Source organism: Pteronotus mesoamericanus, unplaced genomic scaffold, assembly GCF_021234165.1.
Source record: "Pteronotus mesoamericanus isolate MK-2021 breed Mesoamerican mustached bat unplaced genomic scaffold, CSHL_Meso_final contig_433, whole genome shotgun sequence".
In the NCBI taxonomy this organism is placed as follows: Eukaryota; Metazoa; Chordata; class Mammalia; order Chiroptera; family Mormoopidae; genus Pteronotus; species Pteronotus mesoamericanus.
In genome coordinates, this window is record NW_026555163.1 from 326,034 (window position 1) to 338,364 (window position 12,331).

The following is a 12,331-nucleotide window of genomic DNA, read 5'->3' on the forward strand; positions in this document are numbered from 1 at the left end:
GTATTATTATCGAAATACATGCTAATGTCTACAAGCATTAGCTTTCAAGTTGTGACCCCACAGCTTAATTTGATTCTCCAAGTCTTTGTGGACAGTATTACCTTAGAGTCAGGATCACCAAACCATTATTTCTTACCCCTTTGCAAATGGTACTAAGGAAGTGACTATAGCTTACCCACTATGTTGATTGACCTTTCCAAATAGTATACTTGGGTCAATTTATCTTGTTTGAAATGTATCGTTTAATCCAATAGTGTTTATGTCTTTTGATGTCTGACTAAAAAATATCTAGTCAGATAAAATCTAGGTTTTTGCATTAACTGTAGTATATGATATACAATACAATATAGGTCAATTGAAATTTTTTTTTTTACAGTCAGAGATGAAGGAGCACCTGCAGCTGTATTTCCTAACACTACTACCGCTGTAAGTAAATAGGAAAGATTGATTATGCTGTTGCAGTTGCTTATAATTTTAGGATGCCTTGAAAAATTATTTAATTTTGCCTTTTTCATTCCTTAATTTATGAGTTATCTAAGCCTTTGAGAAAGGCTCTAAACCTGTTTCTATATGTGATTTTCTTTGACTTTATGTGAGAAACTCTGCTGTGTGTCTGTTTAAGAATAACTTGAATATTTATGGATAATGAGAGTTTTTATATTAGTAATTTTAAAATATAACTTTTGTAGATTTTAAAAAGCAGTTTTTCTGACCATGATGAAAATCTGAGGAAAAATGATATGATTATTCCTTCCGGACCAGGCAATGAAATAAAAAATCAAATAGAAGCTAAAAGTCATGGTAAGTCTTTATGTTTATCTGAATGACTTTTTAACTGACATCATTGAAGTATTATTGCTCCTCTTAAAGAGAAAACACATTGCTTCTCCTTTCTTGATGGCTAAAGGTATTAAGCATAGAAACTAACTTAGATGAAAATGTTAAAAGCATCATGCTAAAACAAGACTATTCAAGATACTGTTGTAACACAAAAACAAAACCCATTACTCAAAGATGGGTTACAGAAATGAAGAATAATACTTAATTAACAAAATGTGAAGACCTTATTTTCTAATCAGAGAGTAAATATGGTTGCATAAATGCCAAGAGTTGCCTAATCATGTCATTGGAATATTGCATTTTTCTTAGTGTGTATATGTCTGTATAAATAGTAAGGATCGGATATCTGTGAGTGGGTATGTGTATATGTGTATAAAACCTCATTTTACTCTCAGTTGTTGTAGAGCCTCAAAATTAATTTAGACCATCTGGTTTAATAAATCTTAGAATATTAAGTATATATATTAAGAGTGGGTTAATTTTAACTGTGTAAACCTGGTAAAGAAAGGGTATTGGTGATGGGAGTATGAATAAAAGGCTTTGAGCTACATCGGAATCAGCTTTATCGGAAGAACGGGAGAGAAGAAGGTGTACCTCCACTCCCTAAAAAAATAGCTAGTACTCAGGATAACCCTTTCAAGGTTTAATTTTGGATTATTTTTTACATACTATTTCTGTGAAAAAGGTTGTGAGAATCATATAAGTTATATGGTTATATTATAAAATGTTATTAATATGCTTCTGTTTTGAATTTTATCAGGATTGGGGAATTCATTTGGTAAAGTAAGTAGCTGCAAAGATCATTTTGGAAGGTCAGTGCCAAATGTCTTAGAAGATGAAGTACATGAAAAGGTTGGAGATATTTCTGAAGAAGATAGTTTTTCATTATGTGTTTCTAAATATAAAAAAAGAAATGTACAAAAAATAAAAACTGGCAAGACTAGAAAAAATATTTTCAATGAAACAAAAATCAGTGAATGTGAAGAAACTAAAAAGCAAATAAAAGAGCGTAAACGTTCATTTTTATCTGAAATGGAAATATATGGCTATAATCCAATAGATTCGAAAATAATAAGTCAGAAGCCCTTTGGGAATGGAAGTGACAGAATCTCTGAGGACACTGTCCAGTCTCCAGCCTCTGAATGGTCTCAGCTAACTCTCTCAGGTCTAAATGGAACCCAGATGGGGAAAATACCCCTGCTGTATATTTCTTCTCGTCACCAAAATGATTCTGAAAAAGAACTCATAGGCACAGAGAAAGAATGTACCAGCTTTGTTACTTTAGAAGATTCTTTGCCACATATATCAAGTATACCAAAGACAGAGAAGATGCTAAAGGAGGAAATAGTAGTGAATAAGAGAGATGAAGGGCAGTGTCTTGAACCACATGAAGAGTACACTTTTGTGGTAAAGAACAGAGTGTCTGAAACTTCCCTAATAGCTTCTCCTCATTGGAGTATCAAAAAGTCTCTATTCACGATGAGAGAATCACCTGAAGGGACACCCGGTCCAGTTTTCTCAAATAATATGACTGATCCAAACTTTAAAGAAGAACCTGAAGCTTCTGAAAGTGGATTGGAAATATGTACTATTTTCTCCCAGAAAGAGAGTTCTTTAAGTACAAGTTCAGTTGATAATGGAAGCTGTCCAGTCACTATCAAACATACATCTGTAGCTTTGAAGAAGACAAATTTAATATCCACTTTGAGAAAGAAAACTAAAAAGTTTGTTTATGCTATAAATGATGAAACATCTTATCAAAGATTAAAAATGCAGAAAGATCAAGAATCAAGACAAAGTAACTATTCTGCCCAGTTTGAAGCAAACACTTTTGAAGCACCATCTGTAGTTACAAATGCTGATTCAGGTACCATTTTGTGTGTGTGTAAATAGTACATACGGTTATATGGATGGTGACAAGTTCTCTTATTCAAATATGTAAATCTCTTTCTTTAATCTTTTTAGCAAGCATACTGCCTCCTGTAGCTTTTCAATTTTTTAAAATCTTTATATCTTGTACAGTTGACCCTTGAACAACACAAAGGTTGGGGTGCCAATCTTCATGCAATTGGAAATTCAAGTATAACTTTTGACTTCCCCAAAACTCATTCATTCTTTGGTATCTACATGGGGCTAGTTCCAGGATACCAAAATCCTGAGATGCTGAAGTCCCTTAGATAAAATGGTGTAGAACAGTGCGTACAGTTAGCCGTCTGCATTCATGGATTCCCAAACACAGATGGAAAATACTGTTTTCCATTCATGGTTTGTAGCAGATACAGTACCTGGGGATAGGGAGGAACGACTATGTTTTTTGAAAAAACTCCACGTATACGTGGACCTGCTCAATTCAAACCCATGTTGTTCAAGGGTCAACTGTATTCAATAACAAGCAATGTCAACATATTATTGTTCAGGCCTTGATTACCAATGTTGAAAAACATTTCATCAAAGTTGCTAGATCAGTGTATATAGTATATGTATAATCATCACTCTTGAGGCAGAGCATGTGATTTATATAAGCATCAAGAGATTGGCTACATAATTCCTGCTTTAATTTCCAGTGTTTATTATATGCAAATTGGACAATTCTATAAATACGTTGTGCTATTTACTATGTATTTTCACTAAAGTAAAAAAATAGGAAAAAAACTAATAACTTCTAGCTAAGTTTAGTGTAAGCCAGTCCTAAAATAAAGCAGTGATTTTTATTTCTCTTACCTAATTTTCTTAAATATTTAGAGATTGCTGAGAGTTATTACCATATCTCTGTGTATCCAGAGTGTGTACACTGAAACTTGTTTTTTATTTCAGCAACATTTAAACATTTAAAGTTTATTTAATCAGTAAACTCTGTTTAAAGGTGATTAGTTCCCTATGAGAAGATTTTAGTGGGTTGGAATATCACAGTGAATAATAGGTTTGGTAGAACTGGAGTACAGAGGAACTGTTTGAGATTTGGGTTAATTTTCAGGAAAAAAAGTATTCAATGTTGTATGTATCAGTTAAAACCAATAAAACGGCTAATATGTAGTGGTGGTCACTGATGAAAGAAAATGAGATTAATAATTTTGACTGGTTAATAGAAAATTCAGAGAGCCTGTAAAATTGAACAGAGCAGTTTAATTCATTTGCCTTTATAAATTGAGATGATGTCGTCTTTCAGGCCCATCATAAGTAGAACTTCATTTTAAAAAGTTGACCTTTTTTGTGTTTTTTTCAAAGTGAAAGACTGAATTAACTGAAGGAAATGGTTACTTTTCTAATTCCTTTCTTTTGCCTTGCTTCTCTATCTTATGTTACATTGATATTAACAATGAATTTTTTTACAATTTTATTTTCCAATAAAATTACTTCGAACTTTATACTTGGAAGCTATCTGCTTTTTGGAACTATGTATTAATTTTAACTGAGTTGATACATATCACACACAAAAAAACTAGGTCCTATTTAGTTGGAAGATGTAATAACTTCAAAATAGAGAATATTTATAATTCTGTTTTAAATCTGACATTCATTTCTTGCTTTTCATGTACTTTTTGTTTTTAAGATACTACCTTTTTAACTTTGTAGAAAATATTTAGTGAATGTGATTGATGGTACTTTAATTGTATTTTGTTACTTTGTCTCTTTATGCATAGGTTTATTGCATTCTGTGGAAAAAAGCTGTTTACGGAATGATTCTGAAGAACCAAGTTTGTCTTTAACCAGCTCTTTTGGGACAATTCTGAGAAAATGTTCTAATAGTGAAAGCAGTTCCTCTAATAAAATATCACAGGATCTTGATTTTAAAGAATCAAAAATTAACGAACAAAAACTGCAGTCATTTATTACCACCGAAACTGATTATCTGTCATGTTTGCAGGGAAAATATTGTGAAGAGGATCCAGGACACCAAAGAGTTTCAAACATAAAAGAAAAGGTCTTACCTGCAGTATGTCACCCTGTAGTGTCACATTCAGAAATAGAATATAGTGGTATTCACTTTCAATCCCAGGAAAGCATTTTATATGGCCTTGAAAATACCAGCATTTTAACTCCTGATTCCAGAGATCCTCCATCAAACCCAGTTGTGATTTTCAGGGAAAAAGAATCATATAAAATGACAGAGAAAGTAAAATGTAAGAATGGTGAAGCTGGTTTTGATTTAAACAAAAATATTCCCATGGAAGAGAATCAAGAAATATTCATTTTAAATGAAAATTCTAAAAAAACTGAGCTGTTGTCACTTGAAAAATACACAATAGCATCACCTCCTATGAAGGTACAACTCAACCAAAATACAGATCTAGTAACCCAAAAAGATGAAGAAAAGACTGCTTTAATTTCAAAAATAACTATCAATTCAAACTCTGAAGAAATTTTCCAAGACAATGAGAAAGATTTTGTCTTTGAAATAACTAATGAATGGAATATTCCTGTTTTAGAAAATACTGAGAAACTTCAAGAGGCAGACCTCAATTGTGTCAGAGAACCTGTTCTGAAGAACTCTACCAATGTAGTAGATATAGGCACAGATGACAAACAAGCAGCAGAAGTGTCAATTATAAAAGATTTTGATTCACCAAATATAGTCCACGATCTTACAGAGAATAACAGAAAGAATGTGACTCGGCAAATGACTCTAGATAAAGATTCAAAATCAGACATGTCCTTGGTTATAGATGAAAAATCAAACCAAAATGATAATTACATAGACAAATTGGCGGGACTCTCAGATGCGATTTTAAATCACAATTTTGGAAATGGCTTCAGAACAGCTTCTAATAAAGATATAAAACCCTCTGAACATAACATTAAGAGAAGTAAAGTGTTCTTCAAAGATATTGAAGAACATTTTTCTACTAGCTTAGCTTGCATTGAAATTCTTAATGCCTCATCATTAGAAAATCAAAAGAAACTGAGCAAACCTCATGCACTTGATTCACAGTCAACTGATAATATATCTGGATGTGTGCAGAGTAGTACATTTGCTTCTGATAGTGAAAATAGTCACACAACTCCTCCAACTTTATCTTTGAAGCAAGATTTTAATTCAAACCATAACTTAACACCTAGCCAAAGGGCAGAAATCACAGAACTTTCTACTATATTGGAAGAATCTGGAAGTCAGTTTGAATTTACACAGTTTCGGAAACCAAGCCACATTATACAGAATAATCCACTTGAAATTCCCAAAAACCACATGCCTGTCTTGCATACCTCTTCTGATGAATGGAAAAATGTTGATTTTCATCTCACAACTAATCCCCTATTCATCAGTCAGGTGGATAGCAACAGGAAGTTTGAAGATAAGCGTAAGTTTGCTTGCTCATTGGAAACCAAATGTAACCAAAGTGCTTCTAGGTATTTAACAGATGAAAATGAAGTGGAGTTTAGAGGCTTTTATTCTGCTCGTGGAACAAAACTGAATGTTTCTAGTGAAGCACTGCAAAGAGCTGTGAGGCTATTCAGTGACATTGGGAATATTAGCGAGGAGTCTTCTGCAGAAGTAGATCCAAGAAGTTTCTCCTCAGGTCAGTGTAATCATTCTGTTGTTTCAATGTTTAAGACAGAAAATTATAACAATGGTAAAAATTTTAATGAAACAAATAATAAAAGCCAACTAATACAACAAAATAATATTGAGGTGATTGCTGGCATTTTTGTTGAAGAAAATTCTGGAGATCAGAAGAAATACATAGAAAGTGAAGATAACAAATGTACTGGTGCCAGTAGAAATTCTTGGAACTTAGGAGAATCTGATGGCAGTGATTCAAGTAAAAATGATACAGTTTGTGTTCATAAAGATGAAAATGGCTTGCCATGTATTGATGAACATAACATACATCTGAAATCATCTGGCCAGTTTATGAAGTGGGGAAACACTGAAGTCAAAGAAGGTGTGTCAGATTTAACTTGTTTGGAAGTTGTGAAAGCTGAAGAAACATTTCATGTTCATACGTCAAATAAAAACCAGTTAATTGCTAGTAAGATGGAACAAAACATAAAAGATTTTGACATTTTTGATATATCCTTTCAGACTGCAAGTGGGAAAAATATCAGCATGTCCAGAGATTCATTAAATAAAGCTGTAAATTTATTTGATCAAAAATATGCAGAAGATGAATTGAAAAGCTTTTCAGATGCCTTGAATTCTGAGTTACTTTCTGGAATAAATGTCAACAAATTAGATATGTCAGGTTATGCAGAAACAGATATGGTTAAAGACAAAACATTGAAAGAAAGTGACTCAGTTGGTAGTGAAAATCAATTACTGACTCTCCAACCAGGACTAGAATGTGAAACCAAAAAGATCAAAGAACCTACCATGTTGGGTTTTCATACAGCTAGTGGGAAAAAGGTAAAAATTGCAAAGGAATCTCTGGACAAAGTGAAAAATCTTTTTGATGAAAAAAAGCAAGGTAAAAATAGTGAAACCATTAATTTTAGCCACGGAGAGGCAAAGATACTAAAGGACAGAGAGCAATGTGAAGAAGGACTTGAATTAGCATGTGAGACCTTTGAAATAACTGACCCAAAGTATGAAGAAATGCAGAATTCTCTAAAGGAGAAAAAACTTGTTTCTAATGAGTTTCTTATGCCATCCAGGCTCTTAGGTGATAATTTATACCGACAAACTGAAAATTTCAAAATGTCAAATAGTATCACTCTGAAAAATGGAAACGTAGAAAAAGAAAAAGCAAAGAGTCCTACAACTTGTTATACAAATCAACCCACTTGCTTAGCCATTGAAAATTCGGCTATACCAGTTTACACAGGACATGGTAGAAAACTTTCTGTGAGAAAGGTTTCACTAGTTGAAACCAAAAAATGGCTTAGAGAAGGGAAATTGGATGATCAACCAGAAAAAATAAATACTTTGAAGGTTGTATGTTTAAAAGACTATCCTGAGGATTATGTAGAAAATCCCTCATGTGGAAATCACTCAAACAGTACCATAACTGAAAATGACAAAAATCATCTCTCTGAAAAACAAGATTCAACTTATTTAAGTGACAGTAGCATGTCTAACAGCTATTCAGACCACTCTTTTTGTCATTCCAATGAGGTATATAATAAATCAAAATCTCTCTCAAAAAATAAAATGGATAATTCTGGTATTGAGCCAATAGTAAAGAATTTCAAAGATGGAAAAAATACTCATTTTTCTGAAGTAATATCCACCATAAGAGAAGTAAATGCATGCCTACAAACTGTAAATGAAGATACTTGTGTTCAGAAATTTGTGACTGACTCTTCACCATACAAAAATAAAAACACAGCAAGTGGTCAAATGGTCTTTGTTTCACATGGACCAAAAATCAGAGAGAGATTTGCAGACAGCTGCACTAAGGTAATTAGGAAAAACACTGAGAGTAAATCAGGCACTGACCACACAAAAACTATGGCAGGTTATTGTGACATGGTGTGTGACTTGGAGGATTTCATTTTTCCTAACTCTCTAGATAGTAAAGAGCATAGCATGCATTCATGTAAGGTTTTTGCTGACATTAGTGAACAAATTCATAGCCAAGGTGTGTCTGGATCAGAGACAGTTTCTGAAATGTTACCTTGTCAGATTAATTTGAAAACTTCTGATACATGTAAATTTGATACAGCCTCCTCTAATGTTTGTGGGATTTTTAGCACAGCAAGCGGGAAATGTGTACAAGTTTCAGATGCTGTCTTACAGAAGACCAGACGGATCTCATCTAAGCTAGAAGAGAGTGCTGAGCAGCTTTTTTCCAAAGTATCATTTGAACCTAATGAGCATTCAGACAAGGTCACAAGAGAAGGTACTATGATACATACCCCCCAAAATTTACTATCATCTCCTTTCTCTGGATTTAGTACAGCAAGTGGAAAATATGTTCCAGTTTCTGAAAGTGCCTTAAACAAAGTTAAGGGAATGTTAGAGGACTTTGATTCACTCAGAACTGAATTTGGTCTTTGCCAGTCACCTACAATTGGACAAGATGTGTCAAAACTACTTCCTCTCTCCTGTATTGACAAGAGAACCCCAGAACACTTTGCAAACTATAAAATGGAAAAAGTCTGCAGTAAATTATCAAATAACTGTAACATTGGAAGTGGTTCTTCAGAAAATACTCACTCTTTTGAAGCTTCTCCATGTCTGTCTCAGTTTAAGCAGGACAAAGAACCCTTGGTTTTAGAAAGCAAAGCATTGCTTGTTGAAAACAATAATCATCTATTGAGAAAAGAACAAGCTTTACCTAAAAATATAAAAATGGAAATTGGGAAGCCTAAAACTTCCTCTAATCTTCCCATGACAACAAATAGAGAAATTTGTTCTACCTATTCCAAAAATCCAGAAAACTATTTTGAAACAGAAGCAGTGGAGATTGCCAAAGCTTTTATGGAAGATGGTGAGCTAACAGATTCAGAACTGCTAAGTCATCCCAAACCCTTTCTTCTCACCTGCCAAAACAAGGAAACGGCTTTGTTAAATTCAAGAATTGGAAAAAGAAGAGCAGATGCCCTTGTGATTGGTAAGTGTCACTTTCCTTTTGGTTTGCCAATCACTTTTAAAATTAAGTCCTTAATAATTCTGGCATGCTATCTTATAGCAATTAGGATATTATATACTAAGCATGTTTTTCCAGACTTTTGATACGTAGTTTGGGGGAATGTGACTTCATTCTTCTCTGAGTCTGTACCAAGAAGTCATGTTTTGAGATTCTCAATGTATTTTTAGAAGTTATTAATATAGTTATAATTGAGAAATTACTGTTAAAAGTTTGAATTTCTCTAAAAACTCTTATTATAACAGCTTGCATAATACAACTTATTAACTGTTTTTATGTATGTAAATACAGATAGCAGAAATTCAGACTCTGGCTATTAGTAACTTAAAAATTGATTTGCAGGCCCATCCTCCTGGGTCTGTCATAGTGCCCCATGCCAGAGCAAGCTGTGACCTTTAACCATTGCCTGGACTCTGCCCTTAGGCTGCCAACACTGAAGCAGGTTGCACAGTGAGGGGAAAAAAGATTGGTTTCTAGTTATAGGTGTTGGCTTGCTTTTCATTTTTTTTCTTTTTAATCTAGGAAGTGTTCTAAAATCAGTTATCCTTAGCAGACAGTATTCTGGTCTTAATGCCATTTGGACTGTATTTCAACTTCTCTTTAAATATATATCTAGCAACTTCCTTTAACTACTAGGATAATTAGATTAGGTATTTTTTCTGTTAATATCTATGATTACAAATAATACTAAATAATTGAATTTCTTGATCACTTACAATTAAAGTAAATGCCAAAACTGACTCTCCAGTGTTTAAGTGGCTGATCTTCAATAACAATCTCCTTTTAAAAATACCATAGACTCAGAATAGTTATCACAAGTCTTGTCCAGTCCCTTCATAATACAGAGAACAACTCTGAAGCCAGTCAGTTATCCTGGTGCCTTTTGACCCTAAGTTATCCTGGTGGATACAGATTTTGCTTAATCGGGTCTTACCCAGGCCTCCTTCTATACCAAGTTTATGTTTTGGACAGAGTGGTTAGTTTAGGATACTTAACCTTAAACTATTGCTCTTGTGCAGAATGCTGAAGTGCAGATGCTTAGTTATTCATAATTCTTTTATGGTAAGTAATGGCTTTATTTATAGGAATCCATTTCATTTAGTTTATGTATATACTGAAGGGAGATGACCTTCCGCTTAGAAGAAAAACAACTTGTAATAAATGTTCTCAACAGCATTGCTGTTTCATGTCCCTCACCTCTGTTATATATTTATATGTAAGTTTATACAGCTAAATCAGCTTCCGGTTACTTGACTAGTACTGGTCATTGTTAAACAATTAAATCACATTATCATCTAACACTTAGTAAACTGTTGCATGGACATTTTTACTTATTACTACAAAATCACTCCCTTTAATAAGGCATCAAAAAGCAAAGCACCTGTTATTACATATCAGTATGATATAGAAATGTATAACTAGGATCATGGTTTACTTTTACTCTCAGCCTTTGTAGAATTTTTAAATAAGAAGTAGTACTTCTACTAAAATTTGAATGTACTTTTGTTAATTTAAAAGTCTTTTCTCCTACTCACTGACTGTAATTTCAATGACCCATAAAATAAATTGCATCTTGAGTTTAATGAAAAAAATAGTTTATTTGGAGAAATTTTGCTGATCCTTATTGCCAGTAAGCCTAGGGTTACATTCAGTACGAGTTTATTAAAAAGTAGCTTATCTGTGGTTATCTGGTAATGTCTGTTTATCCCTAGACCAAATTAAACAGAGGTATTTTAAATAGTCAAACATAATAGAAATTAAATTGATACTGAAAAATGAATATTCTCCTTCAAAACAGAATGGTTGCTATTTAAATTATTATTGTGTATTTTTGCTGAACATATAGTAAGGGTCAGTACTTTAGTTTTAAAAAGTGGAGTATAGGCTTTTTTATTATTTGCTTTAAAAATCTGTATGGAAATTTCTTTTTAGGAGAACCCCCAATCAAAAGAAACTTGTTAAATGAATTTGACAGGATAATAGAAAATCAAGAAAAATCCTTAAAGGCTTCAAAAAGCACTCCAGAAGGTAAAATATGCTTTTTATCCATATTCCCCCCAATAAGTACTATCCATAATATTCTTATAGTTGTTTTTTTCAGCTCTTTTGAGTATATAGATAATTGGACAAGACCTTATAGTTTGATTTGTTAAACTTATATCTTGCTTTATTTATGTTAGTTTCTCCTTCATAAGATCTGGTATGATACAGAGTTTCTCTGTAATTAAGAAATGTGCAATGATTATAAAATAATGGTGTTTTAAATTAAAAAGCTACAAAAATTTAGTAAGAACTTAGTCTAAAAATTTTAAGCGTAGGTTCTGGAATTCGGTCAAGCTTTTGGCACTCGCATTTCACCAAAATCACTGTCCCCTAAGTCACACGGTTATCTCTCTGTGGGCAAGTCCAGCAGACATTTGTGACCTCATTAAACTCCATCTTTCACCATATTCAACATGGTTGGTCACTTCTGGGATCACCATTCTCCCGGTTCTCTTCTTATATGGCCTTAGTCGTCTTTGTTGATTCTTCCATATTCTTTCCTTACTCTAAACATAGGTCTGCCCCAGGACTCTGTCCTTGAATGCTTCCTCTGCCTATACTTCAGTGACTACCAAAATAATACCTGCAGCCTTTCGCCTGTCCTGGAACTGCAGACTGTTTTATTCTTTGTCAATTTGACACTTTCCTACTGGTGTTGCTAATATGCGCAGTTAATATGACCAGTGCTGAACCCTGATTCCATTCCTGCCCCAGACCTGCTCTTTCTATTGTCTTTCCTTTCTCACTGCCATTTTGCCAGCTGATCACACCAAAGCCTTGATGTCATCTTTTACCCTTATTTTCTCATACTTTATACCTAACCCATCAAGTCCTGTAGGTCCTACTTTCAAAATATAACAAGAATCTGATCATTTCTTCTCACTTTTACCCCTTCATCCAAGCCACTGTCATAACTTCTA

The 12,331-nt window shown here is 33.4% G+C and overlaps 1 protein-coding gene and 1 non-coding gene across 2 annotated transcripts in view; both read left to right on the forward strand.

Annotated features, from left to right (window-relative positions):
- BRCA2 (BRCA2 DNA repair associated) overlaps positions 1-12,331 on the forward strand; it is a 74,207-nt gene that overhangs the window by 11,288 nt on the left and 50,588 nt on the right. Inside the window, exons 7-11 of the mRNA XM_054577439.1 lie at positions 377-426; positions 690-801; positions 1,601-2,707; positions 4,482-9,332; positions 11,301-11,396. Of these exons, the coding sequence (XP_054433414.1) occupies positions 377-426; positions 690-801; positions 1,601-2,707; positions 4,482-9,332; positions 11,301-11,396 (6,216 nt within the window). The remainder of the gene's footprint in view (positions 1-376; positions 427-689; positions 802-1,600; positions 2,708-4,481; positions 9,333-11,300; positions 11,397-12,331) is intronic.
- On the forward strand, positions 9,691-9,821 carry LOC129073816 (small nucleolar RNA SNORA42/SNORA80 family). The gene has a single exon (XR_008529475.1). It is a non-coding gene; the product is annotated as a small nucleolar RNA SNORA42/SNORA80 family (small nucleolar RNA).